Here is a 22661-nt window from a genome sequence, read left to right on the forward strand (position 1 = left end):
GTACATAAATTAATAATAGAGCCAAGAAATTAATCCTGGGCTCTGATACCAATTGAAGGAATATTAAACTGAATTAACGTTCCGCTTTGCCCGATGATCGTTTCTTGGATTATTATTAATTTATCATACAACGATTAATCTTAACATGCTCCTATGAATTTAACAGCTGCACGTTGGAGTTCAGAAATACCTGAAGAATTCAGAAGAATTCGCAGATTCGCATCTGAACAGACCAGTCAGCTTCAAGCCTTCGTTTGAAGCCTCAAACGTCCTCAAATCGTATTTCGCCCAGAAATACGACTTCTTCGTATTCGAGAGAGCTTTCCGTGGCCGCCTGATTCGCCTGAATCGGAGTTCTGTGGAGGAAGTTATGGCCGTTTTACGGAGACTGCCAGAACTTGGTTTCCTGCGAAAATCTGACTCCAGCTCTGATCTTCTCGACTGTATCCCGCTCAGCTTTCACCGTTGGATGGACAACGATCTATGAAAGTCCCAAGAGAGAAATAAGCCCCACACGTTTTTCTTCCCTGGGCCCCACAGCTCTCAAAACCCTAATATTTTTATCAGTGTGTTTTCCTGAGAGCTGACAGCTGTATTTATAATAAAATAAATACGTGTAGGCACAGATTAGGTGTAGGAGGCGTGAATTCTCTCTTCTTGGGCTAGGAGACATTGGGCCAGTCCAGGGACCAGATACAAGGAATAAAGATGGGCCTCAAATAAATTAATTTATCTATGGTCAGCCCAGACCATAATTAATTTATAAATATCAGTTCATTCCACTAGAGAACCGATACTGACTTACCCCTTTATTGCCGGTGATGAGTCGGGGGCTTGTATTTAGACTTATTAAATCTCCGTATTTAAAATATCCGACATCCATTAATTAATTAGAGCTCTGACAGCTTAAATTAATTAATCTCTTTATAAATCCTTAAGCAGTACCACTCAAACTTTATTATTGCGCCTGAACTTAATCAACCTGCAGGGTTTAGCGCAATAAACCTTATTGAGCTCCTTAAGGGGATGTCATTATCCTATAGCGGATACGGGTACTAATACAGATAATCAAATATCATATATTAACCGCTATCACCCAAGATACAGAGTACTCGAGTTAGTATATAACTTTCACCCATAGTAAGTCAAAGTGATATACGAATTAACATATATATCTGAATACTTATTAGTATTAAGATCTTATAAGTCACCGAGATCTTGATTCTTCACTTAAGTCAGATAGAAGAATACATCTCAACTGTGGTCCTATCAATACGTAATGACGTACCAGTATAGACAAGTAGTCAAGACAAACTACTTCCATCTATACCGCAGCCTAAACCAATAACTTGTCCTAGAGTTATTTCGGCTGTGATTATATTATATCTCTTAAGGTTATTCCAATTATATGGTCTTCTGTGATCTACAACACACCATATAATCTACTTATATAGAGATAAAGAACATACATATGCAATCATGAACACAATCAGATAGGAGATTAGATAGTGAACTTAGGAAACATTGTATACAAGCATAAAACGTTCTTGCTTTCAGTATACAAATCCAACAATTTAAATGTGTGCAATTAAAATTAAATGAAAAATATAAAAATCAAAACTAAAAAGATCAGGTCAGCTATCAGGTCACCCCACTGTGGACTCTTGACTCAATGTTGTCCCCCTTCTATCAGGTCACCCCCATTGTGGATGCTCTAACTATTAGTATTACATTATATCTCCTACTTTATCACTTTATTACCTTCTCTCTCCTACTTTATCACTTTTATACTACACACTTAAAACACTAATCTATAACTCTTTATATTCCCTACGTCTACAAAAAAATTGCCACATTGTGAACGACATGAATTTTAATAAAATATGAATGAAGTTGTTAGTGGATTAAGGGTCTCACTTAAAATGTAAGTAGAGTTTTGTAGATCCTACTGTAAATGAAAATGACAATTTTTTTTGTGGTAGACCAAAAAGAAAATTATGGCAAATTTCTCCTGAATAATAATAATAATAATAATAATAATAATAATAATAATAATAATAATAATAATAATAATAATAATAATAATAATAATAATAATAATAATAACTAACTAACTAACTAAATCAGCTAGCCCGGATTTTCAAAAAAAAAGGGCTTAATGCCCCCAAATACCTTAACTATTTTAGTTTGCGCATTTTGTATTTGTTTCAAATTTTCTGCTCCAATATACTTGAATTATGTTATTAATCCGTTTTTCTTCCAATGTTGGTCAACCCCCAAATTCTAGCTGCCTTGGCAACCGAAATTCACAATTGGCAATCGGTTGATGAAGCGAATTAGGGTTCAGATCTTCTTAATTGATTTAGGGCTTTGTACATGAATTGGGGTTCAAATCTCCTTAAATAAACAAATTTTTGTTCAATTATGATTATGTACACGAATTAAAAAAATTCTTTCAAGTACATGAATTTTCAATTGTTCTAATTTTTTCATATGATCTTTCATCCTTCTATGGACACTTGAAATATCAACATGACTCAAATGGAGGATGTACTAAATAACATAATTGAATATTTATGTCACTTCAGCTAATTATGATGACATTAACTCGATGAAAATTGATAATTATGAAAGAATTTAAAATAAATAAAAATTATGATTAATTGCATATAATATCACGAACTTTGCCCGAAATCCATTTTCCCCACGATCTTTAAAAATTTCATTTTTTATCAAATACTTTGACATTTGTCCAATTTTCCCACGATTTTTTTACCCTCAAATCGGAATCGATGTGGCGCTAATGTGGCTCGCCGGAAAAACGCCATTCCGATAAATTAAACGATGCGTTTCAGTTTAAACATTAAAACCCTCGTTTCAGCAATCAACACCACCAATGGGCGAAGCATCAGCGCCAACAATCGGCGTACTGGTTTGGAAAACTGGAAACACGAAGCAATCGACGCCAACAATCAGCGAGCAATCGGCGCCACTGGTTTGGAAGACCTCGACACGAAGACTTCCACATTGGTCTGGAGAGGAACCCTTCAACAGAGATGGTGGAAATGAAAACAATCGTTTTTTTCTAGCGCCAAAAGCAGTCTTTGATTTCTTTTTGCCCGATAAAAATGAGAAATTAAAAGAAATTAGAGCTTTTTATTATGATTTAATATTATATGTGTAATTTAAAATTCATATATATTCCATGTCAGTGTTACGTGTAAAATTAAATTCATGTCATTGCTATGTCATTTTTTCGGTCATCGAAAAAAAAATCGTGGGAAAATTGAACAAATGTCAAAGTATTTGATAAAAAAATGAATTTTTAAAGATCGTGGAGAAAATAAATTTCGGACAATGTTCATGATATTATATGCAATTAATTTTTAAAATTATATATATAAATATCTTTTTTAAATTTATGTATAAAATTTAAATTAAGTGAAAGTTAGTATATTTAGATGTAATTATGTAATGTGAAAAAGTAGCAATTTGTACATTTTGGTTTTCAATTTAATATACTCATTATCCAAAATATGAAAAATGAAAGGAAATTAATACATTTACGTGTCTATAAGTCAATCTTGAATTTGGGTTGGCCCATGTTATGTGGTCTGAATTTCTGGGTTGTCCCTTTCGGAATCCGAGTCATCGGAAAACCAGTTGCCACAACTTGAACTACAATCCCAATTCCCACCCAACCAAAATCCACTGCAAAAACAAGACAAAGATTACGAGGGAAATGCGAGTGATGAGCACTGCCTCCGCCGCTCTCACATCAACAATTTTCGGCAACCAGACTCCTCGCAATCGGAGATGGACGGAAATCTCCCACCCCCCGCCGATGAAGGCCTTCGCCGTGAGGGCCGCCGCCTCTCCCACCGGGAAGGAGAGGAAGAGGAAGAACAAGCGGAAAATAGAGGAGACGCCGCCTCCCCCGCCGCCGCCGCCGGAAGATGAGGAGGAGGCGGCGTCGGCGACGGCGGTGATCAAGAGCCGGCTAGATGAAGTGAATCCGGTGGGGCTGGGGCGGAGGTCGAGGCAGATATTCGATGAGGTGTGGAGGAAATTCTCGGGGCTGGGGCAGATCTCGAGGACGACAAGGAAGGACGACGAGGAGGCGGCGCTGCTCATCAGGGAGGGAGGGCCCATGTGCGAGTTCGCCGTCCCCGGCGCCCAGAACACCACCGTGCTCGTCGTCGGCGCCACCAGCCGCGTCGGCCGCCTTGTCATCCGGAAGCTTATGCTTAGGGGCTACACTGTTAAGGTACATTCATTTCAAAACTTACTAATTAATTACTTATCAACATTCTTATTTACTAATTAAATGATCATTCATTTCCGCTTATTGACACGTTCTTGAATCTTGAGAGTATTAATTTGCACTCTGTTTATTGTTTCTTCAATTGTGCATTCCGTTTTCGATTTGATTTTTTGTTAAAACTAAATTAAATCAAATTTATATAGGAGTATAATTTAACAAAATTCATATCAAATTAAATTAATTAAAAAAATTAAAATTAAAATTGAATTAAATCGAAAATTAAAAAACTAGAAAAAACAAAAAAATTGAATAAAATGAAAAAACAAAATTATATTATATTAATATCAATTTTTTTTTTGATAAATAAAGAGTATTTTATTTCCAATGCACAGTCACAAAACTTTACAAGCAAACAAACAAAACAACAACTACCAAACTAATTCTAATTCTTCAAATACTTCATTACTGTCCTATTACTTGCACCCACTGTAGCTATGTGAATTTGGCACAGCCCCACAGAGCAAACACTATCACCAAACTTTCTCCCATTTCTTTCTTTCCATATGCAATACACAGCTGTAGATAATACTAGGGGTGAGTAGAAACCGAACCGACACTGAAAATCGAACCGAACCGAACTGGATTGGTGCGGTTCGGTCCCAATTCTATTGGTTCGGTTTTAAAAAGTAAAAACCGAAAATTTTCGGTTTGGTGTCGGTTTTCATTTTTTGGTTCGATTTTAAACCGAACCGAACCGATACATATTAATATTTTATTATATATAATTATTCTTCTAATTTTTTAACCTAAAACTAAAACCCTAATTCACAATTATAATATATAATTATTTATCATGTTCATGTTGTGAGGATTTGACATTTGAAATTTGTGTATTTTACATTATTTTACAATTTTTAATTGGTATTTTCGAAAAAAATAAAATAAAAAAAATTGCATTGTTCACCGAACAGAAACCGATGGTTTTATCGGTTCGGTTTCGGTTCGGTTCCGGACCCCCAATTGGTGCGGTTCGGTTCTAATTTTAACCATCGATTCGATTTTCGGTTTTGAATTTTTTGTTCGGTTTTGCACCGAACCGAATCGATGCTCACCCCTAGATAATTTTTTTTTTGATCAGTAATGCTCACCCCTAGATAATACTAGCCTGTATAACAATATGCTCTCCTTGCCAATCAAAAACCTACTCATGAACTCCACTCCAATCAGTTAACATCTTCCAAACACTTGCTGAAAACGAACATTTAAAAAATAAGTGATTAATTGTTTCATCATCATTCATGCACAAACAACATTCTTTTCCACAATGAATCCCAATTTTCTCCAACTTGTCCACAGTAGACAATCTTCTCAAAATAGACAACCAAGTGATGAATACAAACTTTGGTGGATCTATATTTCTTGTAATCATCATTTGCCAAGTCACCTTAGGAGCATCTCCCCTCATTTCCACATACATTCTCCTGATAGAAAACTAGAAAACTCTGTAGATTGAGTTAAGCTACTATTGAGTTGAGCAAAATAGAACCTGGCACCTAATATTTTATGTATAATACACGAAGCTTGTGTAGGAATGACACATGTAGTAATGCTATGCTCTTTTATATAGTACTCATGAATCCATTTGATCAAAAGACAATCTTTTTTTCTGAGCAACCTTCCAGAACTGTTTACTAATAGCAGCCTAGCTTGTTCCACCATTTAATCATTTAATATCTATGAGATTCCAACCACCAACTGTTTTAGGCAGACACGAGTGCTCCCAAGCTACGAGATTTCGTTTAGTAGTACCAGTTTTCCCAGATTATAGAAAATTACAAATATATATATATATATATATAGGGTGTGGTTCTAGAGAGAACTACATTATTTGTGAGAACGGGAGAACCATCAAATCTAATGCATCCACTGTAAAAATTAATGCATTCGCTGTTAAAATTAATGCATTAAAAAAAAAAAAAAAAAATGCTCCCTTCAGGATTCGAACCCAGGATCTGTATTCATCCAACAAGATGATGCATCCACCGTAGATCTTGATGATCGAATGGCTGAAAATGGTTCTCCGGTCTTCTTTTATTTATGGTTCTTTCTTGAACCTCTCCCTATATATATATATATATATATATATATATATATGTATATATGAAATAGATCATTCTTCTTAGTGTAAATATAGATTCAAATTTGGACTACATATTGTGTTTATGTGGCGCACTAAGAATGCGATATGTGTAGAGCCATTTAAAGTCAAAATATACGGAGGGGTAAAATATGAAATACTATTAATTTCAGATATTAAAAAAAAATAGTATTATTTTTTAATTTTTTTAATCTGAATTTTTTTTCCGCCTTAATTATGCATATAATTAATACAAATACATAATATGCATTGCATTTGGTAACGTGTCAGATGCCTTTCGCCGATGCTCACCACTCGCCGCCTTAATTATGTATATAATTGAATACAAATATGCATATATATATATATGTATGTATGTATGTATGTATGTATGTATGCATAACATTGCACTAGGTGGTCCGTTAATAATAGATTAAAAACATCATGCATATTTATGTTGTAATCAAGGCAGTCATCGAGTGCAAATAAAATTATTATATAATAAATTTTAAATAATACGTATCATTCAATAATAATTATGTATACTCCCTCTTGTCCTATTAGTAATGTCCCATTATTTTGGGGCACAAAGAATAAGAAAAAATGTAGTTAGTGTATATAGTGAATTGATGGAAGATATTTAAGAATTATTTTAAATGACTTAGTGCATAAGGTGAGTTGGACCCACCATTAATAATATTTTAAATTTACATAGTTAATATTTTACTGGAAAAGTTAAGAAACATTACTAATTGGGCGTCCCAATATAATAATTGTGGCATTACTAATGAGGCAAAGGGAGGAGTATAATGTATTTGGTTATAAATTATCATTTTAATTGAGAGGTTACACGTGCGCTGCCAGTTACTCTCTTCGTCCAAAAAAATTTGTTACACTGAACGACAAAAATTTTAATAAAATGTCAGTGGAGTAAGGGTCTCACTTTAAATGTGAGTGGAGTTGCATGGATTCTATTATTATAAATAAAAATGGCAAATTTTTTGTGAACGAACTGAAAAAGGAAAATGTGACAAAATTTTCATGGACGAAGGGAGTATATAACAAGGGAGAAGAAGTGCCCACAAGGGCCGAAGGCCAATAAGCCCCACCCCGACCCGTTGACGTCTCTAGTGAGAAGTAGGGGCGTGAGAGGAATCAAACTCCTAAGCTCCATGCTAATAGAGAAGGCTCCTATTGAGAATTGGTGTGCTTGAATTATTTTTTACTGTAAATTTATCGTAAGAAATTGATGGATAGAAAAGAAGCAAAAAATTTATCATATTTAAGTAGTCCCCACATTCTTTTTATGTCATATCTCTAGGGTGAAAAGCATGAGAAAATATTATATTACAAATGTCTCATTGCTTTTGGGCACGGAGATTAAGAAATGTGTAATTAGTAGATAAAGTAAGTCGGTGGAGAGAGAAAAATTTATTGGGGTTTGTAAAAGTAGGTATAGAGAGAATAAGTGGTGAGCCCATTAGTTAATTAATCCTTTAATAATTTGCCAAAAAAAAGAATGAGACATTTGTAATGGAACTTCCCATTATGGAAAGTGGGACATTTGTAATGGGATGGAGGGAGTAAATATTATTATGAGTGGGACTTGGGAGAGAAAGGCAGGAAAATGGGTTGCTCGAAGAAAAATGCATGTTGCCCGAGGTAAATCATCCACCCTACAAAACATGTGAAATGGTGATCAAAGAGAACACACCCATATGTGAAAAGAATTGCTCATGCTTGCATGGTTATTTGTCTCTTTGGATTGTATATCATTTGAGACACTTGTATTGTTCCCGGTATGTATATAGTTGAAAAGCTCATATACATTTAGAGGGTGATCTTAATAATTTTGATGGGCAGGCTTTAGTGAGGAAAGCAGATGAAGAAGTGGTGGACATGCTTCCGACTTCCGTGGAGATTGTGACTGGAGATGTTGGTGAGCCTTCGACTCTGCAAGCTGCTGTTGAAGGCTGCAACAAGATCATCTATTGTGCCACAGCCCGCTCCTCCATCACTGGGGATCTTATTAGAGTTGATCATCTCGGTGTCTATAATCTCACCAAAGCATTTCAGGTATCATAAGACATCATCAATTTCACATGATTTTGGATTGGAAATTGATCAAAACATGAATTTGATTTTGTTTCAAATTGAAGGACTATAACAATAAGCTTGCACAACTACGAGCTGGGAAAAGCAGCAAAAGTAAGCTCTTGATCACAAAGTTCAAGTCTGAAGATTCGTTGAATGGATGGGAGGTACGCCTGGGAACTTATTTTCAGGACGTTGTTGCTGCTAAGTATGATGGAGGAATGGATGCTAAGTTTGAGTTCACCGAGGATGGAAATGCAGTTTTCTCAGGTGAAAAATTACATTTCTTGTAGTATTCTTTTTTACGTGTTTCTTTACACCATTCCTTCCTCTTAATCAATTAGGATACGTTTTCACTAGAGGAGGCTATGTTGATTTGACAAAGAGACTCTCACTTCCTCTGGGATGCACCCTCGACAGGTATAGAATCCCTGCGTAATCATGATATGAATCGAATCTTTGTGCTGATGCATTGATGCTTAGGTATGAGGGTCTGGTGTTCTCCGTTGGTGGTAATGGAAGATCATACGTCGTGATTCTTGAAGCCGGTCCTCTGGCCGACACTTCACAGAGTAGAATGTACTTTGCGAGGATTAGCACAAAAGTGGGGTTTTGCAGGGTGAGTTGAAATGTTGTGATTAGTAAAACTATGTGTATGTATTGTATTGGTTATATTTATATATAGTTGAGGGTGAGCAGGTGAGGCTGCCATTTTCGTCGTTTCGAGCTGTGAAGCCAGATGATCCCCCACTGGATCCCTTCCTTGTACACACATTGACTATTCGTTTTGAGCCTAGGCGCCAGGTTTGCTTTTATAACTACTTCTTCTTTCATCCTACCTACCTTTTCAATTTAATTCATTCATTGCAGAGAACCCTTGAAGGACCTGTCGGAGGAAAACAAGACTTGAGAAGCTTCCAATTGATTTTGGAATATATTAAAGCTTTGCCTGTAAGAACACTTATCTACATGAATAATATACACAAATCTGAATGATACTTCTTCAAAAGATAATGTCAACTAAATCTCCGTTTACTTCTTATGATTCATAAGATACATGATTAAGTGTTTTATCCCATTACTAGAATTTCAAGCTCAAAAGATAGAAATGATCATGGGTCTATACTAGTATTTTATTTATCTAGACTAATCTTCGAAAGTTAAATTGTTCTGATTTTTGAACGCGATGCAGACGGGGCAAGAAACGGATTTTATCTTAGTTTCATGTACGGGATCAGGAATAGAAGCTACACGAAGGGAGCAGGTTCTCAAGGCTAAGAAGGTTCTCCTCTATCATATCCCCTTGATTTATCCTCCATTTTCTTGCCTCATTGTTCATCCCTTTCTTTATCTGCAAATTTTGTAGGCCGGGGAAGATTCATTGAGACGATCAGGCCTTGGTTACACAATTATTCGTCCCGGTCCCCTAGTGGTAAAGTTTTTACAATATCGAGTATTTAGAGTGTGTTTGGCTGAGCTTATAAGCTCTCAAGTTGTTTTTGTTTCAAAATTTATAAACTATTGAGAAATATTTGATAAAATAAACTCTTAAACAGTTTATAAGCTGTGAAAATAAGCTCCAACAACTAATAAGTTCCTCAAACGAACTAATTTTTCATAATCTTATAAGTAACAATTAATTTACAAAAATAATCTTGTTATGGTTTGTTATTTCGAATGTATATCTTTCCAATTTGATATCTTTGGGATTTTCTCTATCTAACTCACAATTCACTCTCTGGTTTGTAATCTCAGTTATTTAAACATTTTGCAAACTTATAAGATCTTGAAAAGACTACATCTTATAAGCTCTCTAAAAAAAACTCAGCCAAACACCCTCTTAACTTGACCTCTAGATAGAGAAGCTATTGCTCTTTATTGCATTTTGACTCCCTCACAATAAAAATTGTGTTTTTCAGGAAGAACCGGGTGGGCAACGAGCTCTCATCTTTGATCAAGGAAACCGAATATCACAGGTTAGACGAGACTATATTAATGAGACGTTACATACTTAGCCCATGTTTGGTTGGGTGTTTTTAGAGATTGGAAAGGGATTCAATTAATTGAATCCGTTACTTGTTGTTTGATTTGGGTAATGAGATAAGCATTACCTTACTTGAGGGTAATCCAATCATCCAATTTGTTACCCCTCAAAATAGAGGGGAAAAAAAAAAAAAAAGAGAATCCCTTACTAGTGATTCCTTTCTCTTGTTAAACCAAACACTCAATAAAACTAATAGTTATTGTTACCATTTGATTCCATTCTCTTTTCATTCATCTACTTGAACCAAACAAGTACTTAGCATCTTAGTGGCATATATGATATATGTATGTAGGGAATAAGCTGCGCAGATGTTGCTGATATATGCGTAAAAGCATTGCATGACGCAACAGCAAGAAACAAGAGCTTTGATGTAAGAATCCATTCCTTCCTTTCCTTCTATGCACTTGGATCCAATCTTGACTTGTTACCTTATTTATCCCTTTTTACTTATCAGGTGTGTTACGAGTATGTCGCCGAGCCCGGAAAAGAACTCTACGAGCTGGTAATGACTCACTCTCACTTCACATACATATATTCTTAATTCATACCCCAAACTTCATCTTATGCTCACTTCTTACTTTGAATATAAAAATATTGCTAATATAGCATCTATTTATCCTCGTTGTTCGCTTGAATAGCCCAAGTCAAAATCTTCAGCCAATTTAAAATAATGTGTCTTCAAGAAACATGCATCAAAACCAATGATATGCCTACAAACAACTTAAAACTGTTTTTAAAATGTTGAAAAATTAACAAAAACTCGCTTACATTGCTTGAAAAATATGACTCGGGCTATTAAGTGAATATCATGCTATATTTGTAATGTTTTAAAGTTAGCACATTAGGGTCCAAGTCTGAGCTATAATTGAAGTTATCAACTTGTCTATATCAAGATTCATCAACTCACATCTGGTGGTATATTTGTTGTATCGTAGGTTGCTCACTTGCCCGACAAAGCGAATAACTATCTATCGCCGGCCCTTTCGGCTCTTGAGAAGAATACTTGACATATATACATGCTCTAGCTGTGCCATTGGCAGTGTCCAGTTTTTGTGTTTTTTTTTCTCTAATTTTCTTGTGTTGTTCGAGGGTATATATTGTAATATAGGCTTTGAATGCATCAAGAATTCGACAATGTTCCATCATTTTGCAAGCACTGTGTACAAAATTCACTTTGTTGTGTACCTATACATGTATATATTCAAACGAACAAGCCTTTCTGTGTATAATATAGTGATAAAAGATTATTTGGTGAAGATTCTTTCAAATATTTCCGGCTTTACCACTCTATAAAACATTATCTAATTAGTACATTACTCAATCCTAATAAATACTCTACTACTTAACTAAAAAAAATTACAAATAGTTATAACTCCTAATTGGATTTGGGCAGTCTTATTAGACTTTCTTATGTGTTTTTTTTTAGATCAATAATATTGATCATTTACGCTTTAATAGTTCGAACCTCTAATCATGGAAGCCAGAATTAGAAACACATATTTGAATTACAATGAAAACTTGGGTGCGGATTGCTGCAAATCATATTTTATTGTTAAATATTTCTAAAATTAGGATGTGTTAATTCACAATTATCTCAAGACTCCGACACGGATGGGGATTCGACATGCTCAATTTGGTTTGTGTTATTATACGAGTCCAACAAGCATAAAATTTGTACTCCCTCTGTCCCGATTATCTTGAGACCTTTTTTTTTAACATGAGAATTAAAAAAATTAAATAGTATTTTGTGTATAGGTGAAAAAATAAAAAGATGAATAAAGGGTAAAACTTTATCAAATAAAAAAATGTCTCAAGATAGGTGAGACGCCCAAAATGAAAATTATTTCAAGATAGATAGGACAAAGGGGGTATGTTTCTACGATTCTTGAAAGGTACATTTGTTGGAAATATTTAAATTTGTAGTGTTAAATATTGTAATCACAATCACAATTTTCACTTTTCAATGGTTTGCAATTATAACATTTTCTTATCATTTTGTTAATGAAATAACAGTCTTTTTGTTTGGTACCGTTTTGAAGTTTCAATCATTTTAGAATCATAGGTTACTTATGTAATTCGTTGGAGTTGAACATAGAACACTTTAAAAATTACTACATTAGTCTATTTGAAAGTATGTCACTTACATAAATATAATATATTTTTGACGGATGAAGGAAATATTTCAGTTACAATTACCATAAAAGTTAGAACGACTTATTTTTCATTAGTATTAACCTAAAATTCAATTAAAATTACATCATTAAAGTTACTACCCTAGTATTTTAGACGACTTATTTTGCAGTATTTTAGACGACTTATTTTGCACTTTTCTTTTTTGAATTAGACTTATTTTGCACTTAAAAGTTCACAATTCACTCAATGCTATAGTCCAAGGAAACCGAAAAAAAAAGATAAAAACAAGAAACGAAGCAGAAAAATAGAAAAAGAAAATAAGAAGAAAAAGAACATAAAATAAGAATAAAAAAAGAAAAAAGTAAATGAGAAAATGAAATATTAGGAAAATGAGAAGAAAAAGTAGATATAAAATAAGAAACAAAGAAGAAATGAGAAAATGAGCAAAAAGGAAAAAAAAATAAGGGGGTCAAAATATTTAGAAAATAAGAAAGAAATTTAAAAAAAGAAAATGAGAAAGATTTATTTCGGGTAAAAACGAAAATGAGAAAATGATATATTAGGAAAATAAGGGGGAAAAAATATTTGGGGTGAGAGAGGCTCGAACTCTCGACCTCAGGATAACTCAGAAGCTATGAGACCTACGCGCTAGCCAACTGCGCCACCACCCCTTGTTGCATAAATTTCTTATTTATGATTATAAATACTAAATTCATTAGAAATTTCCAAGAACCAGCCGTGGATTATTTACCGCCCGAATATATATATATATATATATATATATATATATATATATATATATGAGAGAGCTTTTGAAATAGTCATTTTGAAGAAGAAAACACAATATTTGGCCACTAATTGAAAAAATACAAAATCTGGTAATTTATTACGTGTAAAAATTATTTTGCCCTTAATTAGGGCGAACCGAATTCGGGTTTGCACGCGAGTTAGTGCCATATGTGCCAACCGAAAAAAAAAATCTAAATATATGACACTAATGACACTAATGTGACCATAAGTACCATTCGTGCAACACTACATAAGATAGTATATGGCACTAATATGGCCATAAGTACCATTCGTGTAGCATACTAAATGGAGAATCTAAATCCTATATGGATAATCTAAACCATGCGGGGAATCGTTCAAAATGGTCATATAACTGTACCCATCTAAATAATATCAGCACACGGGTATATGGCACTATTGGACTAATATGACCATAAGTACCTTTCGTGCAACGCTAAGTATATGGCACTAATAGTGCCATGTGTGCCTAACCCGCGCGCAAACCCGAATTCGATCTGAATCTGGTCCGCCCTAATTAAGGGCAAAACAATCCAAAAATGTAAAAAATAGCCAGATTTTCTATTTTTTCAATTAATGATCAAATATTGTGTTTCTTTCTTCAAAATGGTCATACGAGTATATTGTTTCTATATATATTTTAAAAAGGTCGCCGAATTGAAAGATTTCTGTCAAAGCAAGGGGTGTTAGTTGAAAAATTAACAACCGACTAAAACAACGTATAAGTGCTGGTACTATTATATATGAGACTACTAGTGGTCATTTATCATTTTTATTTAATATAGTATTAATGTGTAACTCGTCGAAATTCGATGGAAAATCACTTTATATCGTACTCCCTCTGTTCCGCGAAGCATGACGCAGTTTCCTTTTTGGTTTGTCCCACGAAACTTGACCTGGTTCTAAAAATGGCAAACAATTTACCCTTTATTCATTTTTTTACTTTTTCACCTACCACACTTAACGCACAAAATATCAATTTCTTAATTCTCGTGCCGAAAATAACTGTGTCATATTTCATGGGATGGAGGGAGTAATTTTTATTGTACATTGTTTATAGTTATAGCATATAAAATGTTGTTTATATAAATTATTTTTTTAATTAATTTTATTTGATCAAAATTAAATTGATGATACATTTCAAACTACAATAATCTCAACAATTTTCGCTAGTTATATGTTAATTTTTGTTGAGAGCTAGAATAAATTGCCTTTATGTATAAATTTTTATTTGATGAAATTTCATAAAAAGTTGATATGGGGTTGTATATTTTAAAAAAATAAGAAGAAAAAAATATAGGTAAAGTTGATATAGGATATATATATAGTGAAGGGTGGATACATCATATTTTTTGTTAATAGTATATAGAAAAGATTTACTAATAGGAGTATAATTTTTTTGAATTGATAGGTAAAATTTAAGATCACATTTTATATGTGAACATGATCTCATCCGAACCTTACCAGATTTTTTAGCATCGTCTTATTTGTAGCTTGAAATAGCGCATTGGACTTTTGTACGTCGAACTTTTAATCATCATTTTGTCCGAAACTTGAAATATGACATTTGACTTATGAGTATCACCATTTGGAACTTGAAATAATATAACTAACTTTGGAACATCATCTTATCTGCAGCTTGAAAGATATGAACTGACTTGTGAGCATCTTGAAAGACCATAACTAACTTGTAAGCATCATCCCGTCCATAATTTGATAGACCAGAGCCGAGTTATAAGCATCACTTATTCGAAGCTTGAAAGACCGGTGCCGAGTGCTAAGCATTATCTCATTTAGATCTTAAAAGGCCGGAATTAAGTTATGAGCATCATCACATTTGGAGTTTGACAATCCACTTCTAAATTATGAGCATCATATTGTATGGAGTGAAAACTGAGTTCTGAGTACATCTTGTATGTGCTTGATAGACCACCTCTGACTTTTTAACATTATCTCGTCCGTATTTTGAAAGACCAAAATTGAATATTGAGAATCATCTTGTCTAAAGTTATAAAGAAACATATACTTAATGGAAATGCTCATCAATTAATTGATCGATTTGTATTGTCATTAATTTAACACAAAGGATTGCCACCTTGAACAAATTAAAAACTTATGTAGACATATCAATATGAATTAGTTTTAAATATATTAAACCATATTTCATTATATTTTAATTTATTTATATATAAATATTAGTGTTTAGAAAATCGTCTTATGCTTATCAATTAGAATTTTCAACTTTCTCGATGTTGGTATCGCGGTATACTCGTCATTTAAAAAAAAATTAATCAGATAACCTAAATTTAGAATTTTCACATCTACGCTAATTAATTGAATTTCCCTCGAACCAACATTAAATAATTGGATTTTTCAATCCGGTTAATCCAATAAAACCAACATTTTTAGTTCTGAAAAAATTAGTAATAATTTGTAGCGAAGTTGGTTGATTTGATTTTATAAGAAATAACAAAATTAAATTATTTGATTTTTTTCAATTTTATACAATAAATATAACATAAAATTAACTGTGAATAGGCGAATCTACCCACTTTTATAACTTGTCTTACAAAACTACCCACCCAAGCCAAAGTCCAAAAAGTCAAAGCCGACATGCTTGGTTTTTTGTAAAAGTAAACCTGACATGCATCGTTTTTTGTAAAATGTATCACTCACGTCAGTTTCACAAGTTAAAAATGTGATGAAGAGACAATAATTGGCCAACTCACGTCACTTTCACAATCTAATGTATACTGTATGTTTGAAAATTTATAAAAAAATTAGCTTACGTTTGCGTTATAAAAACATTAGTAAGAGGACTAAAAATTTCACTATTATGTATATTATGCAACAAAAAAATATTCTGAAACCAATGGCATAATTAGCCACCGGAAATTCATAGCCGTGAACAGTAGCCGCCGGTCCAAAATATACACGGCTACTGTGCAGCGGCTATGAAATTCCGGTGGCTAATTACGCCATTTGTTTCATAATTTTTTTTGTTGCATAATATACATAATAGTGAATTTTTTAGCCCTCTTAGTAATATTATATTATAACACGAATACCTTAATTTAGAGTTTTTATTTAAATTTTTAATTTTAATTTTTTTATATTACAAGAAGTATACATTGATGTGAAATATGAGAGATACTGAATCTGCAAAAAATTGGATTATAGTAGGGTAATAATACTCACTTTATGCATGATTTGATTGAACACAAAATAATACAGTAAACACATAAAATAATAGGCTATTTTTGAAGAAAACACTTGAAACTACTGAAATTTGAACAAAAAAATATTTGAGCTCTATAAAACAATTAGCCGCCAAAAATTCATAGCCGGTCGTACTAGCCGTGTGAAATTTTTCACACACGGCTAGTGACGCCGGCTACGATTTCGTGGCGGCTAATATTTTTTTGGGGACAAAAAAATCATTTTGAAGTAGTACATATGGTTGTAAAATTTTTTACCTTGTTATGAATGTTTGAAAGTAACATATGTATCCCTTTTTTGTGTATTTCTATTTTTTTGTTAATGTTTTAGTCAAAAAAGTACATGTCCACATGAAATAAGAGATAAGGTGACTGCACAAATTTGGATTGTAATGAGGCTTTAATGCTCACTTTCTGCATGCATTTGATTGCACATTGAATAATAGATTGAAGTGTACTGAATGAATGAACAATAATTTCACGTGAATTTGTACAAAGGAATCTAATATTAGTCTATAATAGGGCTGCATTTGTGAATGAGAAAACATAAATCCAAATACTCGTAGAAAGAGCATTCAGTTAAAAAATTGAGAAATTGAAACCCTCAAGATTTGAGAAGTGGTTTGTGCGATAGTTGGTGCAATTGGTGTTCAAATTCTACTTGAAGAGGTGATTTTCTCATATATTGTTTGTGTAATTAATAGTTTGAATGTTTTATGTTATATTTATGAGAATTTTTAAAGCGTTTATGCATATTTTAATACTACATTTTATGTGTTTTTATAGATGGAATTCGTTAGATACATATATGTGAGATACAACGGACTCGTCGATGGTATATACTATGTTGGTGGGGCTACAGAGGTCCTTCCCCTCGTCAACGAAACTATTGAGAGCCTGATGTGCAGCGTCAACAATATTATGAGGACGCATTCGTTGAGCTCGAGCTACCAATTGTATTATTTGGCTACCAATCTATTTGGTAGGGAGACGAAATGTGGCTTGGCCACAGACGATGACGTGGAAGCCTTGTTGGCAACTGCCGACTATCCCATGGTGTACGTTGAGCACTACAACGGTCCGATTGAAGAAGAAGCCTACATCCCTACTTTTGATTTTGCTGAACCTTCGGGACACGTAGATGAAGCACAATGCAGTCAGTATGAGACGTCGTATCATCATACATCGTTTCATGGTGTCCAGAGCTCGCCTCCACGACAATATTTTACATAGGATGGACAACCGCTAGACGAATCTGCATGGAATCAAACCGAAAGGCTTAATGAAGTATGTAGGAGATTGAACGATGTGCGGACAGATGATGAACCTGAGCACGAAGCTGAAGGCTCGGTTGCATCAGGAGACGATGATGATTCTGAGGAAGATGACGAAGAATTTGACCCTGCGCTCGAGGTGGGCACTGCTTCTGATGCCTGTGAGGATTTATTAGACGACGATCTAATCGATTTCACGGAGACCGAGCGAGCAGGTTGGATCCGACAAAGTACAGCACGTGACGGAGATCCGACAGCCGAGACCGGAGATCTAACTAATTGGTTAGTTCCCTTGATTCCAGTGGACGCCTCGGCTTCGCTGGTTGCTCGCGAGAGTGACCCTTCTAGAGTTGATGATCTGCAGAAGAATTCTTTTTACAACAGCAAAGACGACCTGATCATTGATGTTGGTTTGTGGAACATGAAGCGAGGCACTAAGACAAAAGTTGTCCGCTCAGATCCGGGACGAGTCTATTTCTCGTGCAAGCACTCTGACAACTGCAATTTCGATCTTCGTGCGTCTAGTCACGGCCGAGGGATGTGGAGAGTGCATAAGTTGAAAGAGCATTCATGCGAAGGGGACTTGCGCACAGCTAAAAAAATCAAGGCGCACTCGAAGGTGGTTGCAGCGTTTGTGGCAAACAGAATACGCGATGATGAAGAGGTCATTAAGCCGAAATCCATCATGGCTGAGTTAGTACGCGATTTCGGCATCAAAATCAAATATGATGTCGCGCTGCGTGCAAGAAATCTCGGGATGGAGATGATATACGGTCGAGTTGATGATTCGTTCCTCCTGCTCCCAAGATATCTGTATGCCCTGAAGGAAGCGAATCCTGGCACCTTGCTTGGTTTGGAAGTAGACATAGACTGCCGGTTCAAACATTTGTTTGTTGCTCTTGCGGCTTCCATCTCACCTTTCTACTTTCACCTTCGACCAGTGATTGTGGTTGACGGCACACACCTGAAGGGAAAAAATAGTGGCATTTTGTTTGTCGCCATGACAAAAGACGGAAACGAGGCAGTTTTTCCCTTGGCGATCGGTGTCGGTCCGATCGAGAATGATGAGTCGTGGAAGTGGTTTATGTCACATCTGAGAGGTGCTTGCGGCGAGCCCGATAACTTACTTATTGTATCTGATGCGCATGTCTCCATCGCTAATGCTGTGAAGAGCGAGTTTCCAAATGCTACTCACGGTATTTGCTACTACCACTTGTTGAACAAGATCAAGGGTTACAGGCCCGGTGTTGCTGAGCTTTTCCGCCAAGATGCATACGCCTACGAGCAATCAGATTACACGCGTGCAATGTCAGCCATGGCTGCTCTGAAGCCAAAGGCGTACGAGAAGTTGTTGCGCGTAGGACCGGAGAAGTGGGTACGATCACAATGTCCTGTGTCCCGTTACAGTTTCCTTACATCCAATGCCACCGAGAGTTTTAATGCACGTTTGTTGTGGGCCAGGCGTCTTCCAATCTGCTCGATGTTGGAGGCAGTCAGATTAGTTATCGAGCAGTGGTTCAACGACAAGCTTGCGGCCGCAAAAGAGAGCGATGAAAATCTGACTCCGGAGGTAAAACAGAAGCTCAGTGCAGAACTTGTAAAAAGTCGTCGTTACACAGCCAAGAGGACCACCGAGAGAAAATACAGGGTTCGTGCTAGTGGTCGCCATTATATGGTTGACCTTCAAAAGCAAAGCTGTGAATGCAACGAATTCAACCTGGACCAGATGCCGTGTTCTCATGCGATTGCAGCCATTACGTATGTCATTTCATGACCTCAATTACCATTATTAAATGATCAATGTGTATAATCGTTTGTTTTGCAGTGAGGCGAACGAGTCAGTGGAGGATTACGTGCACTCTTACTACTGGAACAGCTCACTAGTTGACACATACTCTCGTGCCGTTAACCACTTGCCTCCCATAGAGAATTGGAATATTCCTTTCCAAATTGCATCTCAGCTTGTTTTACCAAATCTCTCTCGGCGACAAGCTGGTCGTCCAAAGGAAACTCGAGTTCGATCCGCAGGTGAAAGGCCGACTCAAAACACATCAACAGCGGAGGCATCAACTAGTAGCAAGAAACGAGCACCAAAAACATGTGGTCTCTGTGGCGGGTCTGGTCACTCGTGCAAGGGTACGGCCACCGATGTGTAGTCGTATTTATGTTTAAATTGAACGATTTTCAATATGTTTTCAGTTGTACCATGTCAGCGTATGACATTAATTTCTTTTTATGTTTTATTTAAGTTCATTTAGAGTTCCCTAATTATTATGATATGTTGTCCTATAGTTTATTTTGATATGTAAATAATGTATTATATTATATTATGAAATAATTTTTAGATATAACTCATATAGAAATGAATTACTATATAATTTTGAGAAAAATATCATAAGTTGACCGGATTGATGGATTAAATCATACTTTGAATTACTATAATTATAGTCATTTATTCATATTTTCTAACTTTTATTTTAATTTCACTATATTTTTTGTAATAGACTATAATATTAATTAGGGTATATAATTATTTTTTATCATTTATTTTCACTTTTACTAGTTAATAATAGGTTGATAAATTATAAATTTATTGTGGTGTACTTTTACTTTAACTTGTACTTAATATTGGTGTTTAATTTATATGTAAAAAGTTCATTTAGACTTAAAGTTGTAATTTGTATGTATTCGATAAATTAAGTTTGAGTTCAACAATTGAGTATGAACTAGGAACTATCTGTACGATTAGCCGCCACAAAATGTGTACAAAAGGGTGTAGCTGCTAGTCGTGAAATAATAAGCGGCTAATCCACACGGCTACACTTTTGTGGCGGCTAATTGTTCTATTTTGGTTTGTTGGACGTTGATAAAGATATTCAATTCTAATATTTGACAAATTCAAACAATAAATCAGACTTACTTAACAATGACCACCATTTACATGTCACTACAATTATGAGTTGAAATTATGAATGAGAATTTGGGAAAATGAACAACTTGTACTAATAAATTTAGAATATACCATAACAGATCTTGAAATTATGTGATTATGCATTAAAAATGTCATTAAAGTTTAATAAACTAATTAGCCGCCACAAAAGTGTACTAAAAGTTGTAGCCGCTAGTAGTGAGTTGTGTGGCGGCTAATCCACACGGCTACACTTTTGTGGCGGCTAATTAGTTTATTCATCTTATCTTACAGTTTTATATGTATCACAAGTCATCATAGCAGTAAATATAGATAAAAAGATACTACAATGTCGGGGTAAAAATGTTGGTAAACAAAATAGTCATAAAGATGTAAATAGTCATAAGGGTACAAAGAATACAAGTTCAAAGTGCATCGGGGGGTGTGCAAAACTCGTAGATGGCACTGCCTATCTTGTGCCTATACTCCTGAACATGGTCATTGCCCCACGACAGGCTCGGCGAGTCTGCGATCAAACACTCCACAGTCATGCACGCGAAAACACCAGAGCTCCATCGGTCGGTCTGTGAGAACTGCTCGGCAGGATCGGCATACTCGATCTGGAGCTGACGCCATTGGAGATTCTGATTCGCGTTCTCCACAATGCGTGTCCTCTCGAACTAAAGGGACACCTCAAGCACCCGGTAGAAAAGGCAGCCCAAAGGAGCAAGAGCGCGCAACATGTCGTGGCGTTGCTGTGCCAGGATCTGATACAAGTTCGGATCATGGACGCGGCATTTACCCGTGAGCATATCAATGCTACAGATAACGAAACGCCTCTCGAAAAATACAGGAACAATGACCTGTACATGAAGAAATAATTGATCAACAATCCTTTATATTTTAAGTCAAAGTTATTTATGATGTAGGTGTAATTGTGTACCGCAATGGCATCCATCCAATCTCCCTGAGTCGATGAGGTACCCCTGCCATACACTGAATACATCAGGTTGGCGTGCGGCTGCCACCCCAACACCGGAGCCTCAGAGCTTAGAAAACGCTGCTCTGAAGGAGAGCTAAACATACGGCGCGCATTCTCCATGATCTCCTTGTATTCTCTATCCAAATAAGTCTGCAAAGAAGAAAAACATTATTTCAAATAATATTTTATTATAAACGCAAAATATGTTAATGCTTACGAAGAATTCCGCATCCAATATGATATGCGTCCTGTGATCGATGTCCTGAAGCAGGTCTGTACTGGTCACCAGCCTATGCCTCAGCGTCATCATGTACGCATCTACATGCTGCACATACTTTACTGTTAATATTAAGTAAACAATAATACTACATGTAACAAATGCATCAAAAATATTAGATACCTCGGGCTCGAGCTCTTTAGTCCTGTTCATGAGAGTAAGCCAAAACTGCCTCTTGATCGGGTGCCCACTCTCTGTCACCACCAACTTCCTGTAGCTCCCAGTACGGAGACGCTCCACCATACGAGTAAATCCCTCAATATACTGCTCGTCGACGGGTTTCGGCTCATGGCTGTGAACGTATGGGGATCTCAGCGCAGCCGAAGGCTGCCGCTCACGGTGGCTTCGGCGCAATTGCGCATCCTCTGGTGGTGGTGGACAAACACTGAGCGGAATGGCAGGTGTTGCCCCAGAAGCAGAAGCTCCCTATATTTACATTAAAACAACACAAGTTAAACATATAAACAGTCCATAAATGACACGTAATTTCAATTAGAAGTTAAATTTAAAACAAATACTGAGT

General features: G+C 35.4%; 1 protein-coding gene and 1 non-coding gene across 2 annotated transcripts; one reads left to right on the top strand and one right to left on the bottom strand.

The window, feature by feature from the left end:
• Window positions 1-3570: 3570 nt before the first annotated feature.
• On the top strand, window positions 3571-11809 carry LOC131019484 (protein HIGH CHLOROPHYLL FLUORESCENCE PHENOTYPE 173, chloroplastic-like). Its single transcript, XM_057948030.1, has 13 exons — window positions 3571-4267; window positions 8265-8477; window positions 8561-8765; window positions 8840-8915; window positions 8979-9114; window positions 9195-9299; window positions 9366-9446; window positions 9688-9777; window positions 9862-9927; window positions 10415-10471; window positions 10832-10909; window positions 10994-11041; window positions 11475-11809. The coding sequence occupies exons 1-13, from the start codon at window positions 3608-3610 to the stop codon at window positions 11544-11546; spliced, it is 1887 nt and encodes a 628-aa protein (XP_057804013.1). The 5' UTR covers window positions 3571-3607; the 3' UTR covers window positions 11547-11809.
• A 1449-nt stretch (window positions 11810-13258) lies between these two features.
• Window positions 13259-13343, bottom strand: TRNAM-CAU (transfer RNA methionine (anticodon CAU)). The gene is given in 2 exon segments: window positions 13259-13294; window positions 13306-13343. It is a non-coding gene; the product is annotated as a tRNA-Met (tRNA).
• Window positions 13344-22661: the final 9318 nt, after the last annotated feature.

Source organism: Salvia miltiorrhiza, chromosome 4 (genome assembly GCF_028751815.1).
Source record: "Salvia miltiorrhiza cultivar Shanhuang (shh) chromosome 4, IMPLAD_Smil_shh, whole genome shotgun sequence".
Taxonomy (NCBI): Eukaryota; Viridiplantae; Streptophyta; class Magnoliopsida; order Lamiales; family Lamiaceae; genus Salvia; species Salvia miltiorrhiza.

Excerpts from the sequence above, each read along its gene's own strand:
- LOC131019484 (XM_057948030.1), top strand. The coding sequence starts at position 3,608 with ATGTGGTCTGAATTTCTGGGTTGTCCCTTTCGGAATCCGAGTCATCGG. Across the intron at positions 9,300-9,365 it reads GTTTTGAGCCTAGGCGCCAG|AGAACCCTTGAAGGACCTGT; the intron begins GTTTGCTTTTAT and ends CATTCATTGCAG. Across the intron at positions 9,778-9,861 it reads AGGTTCTCAAGGCTAAGAAG|GCCGGGGAAGATTCATTGAG; the intron begins GTTCTCCTCTAT and ends CAAATTTTGTAG.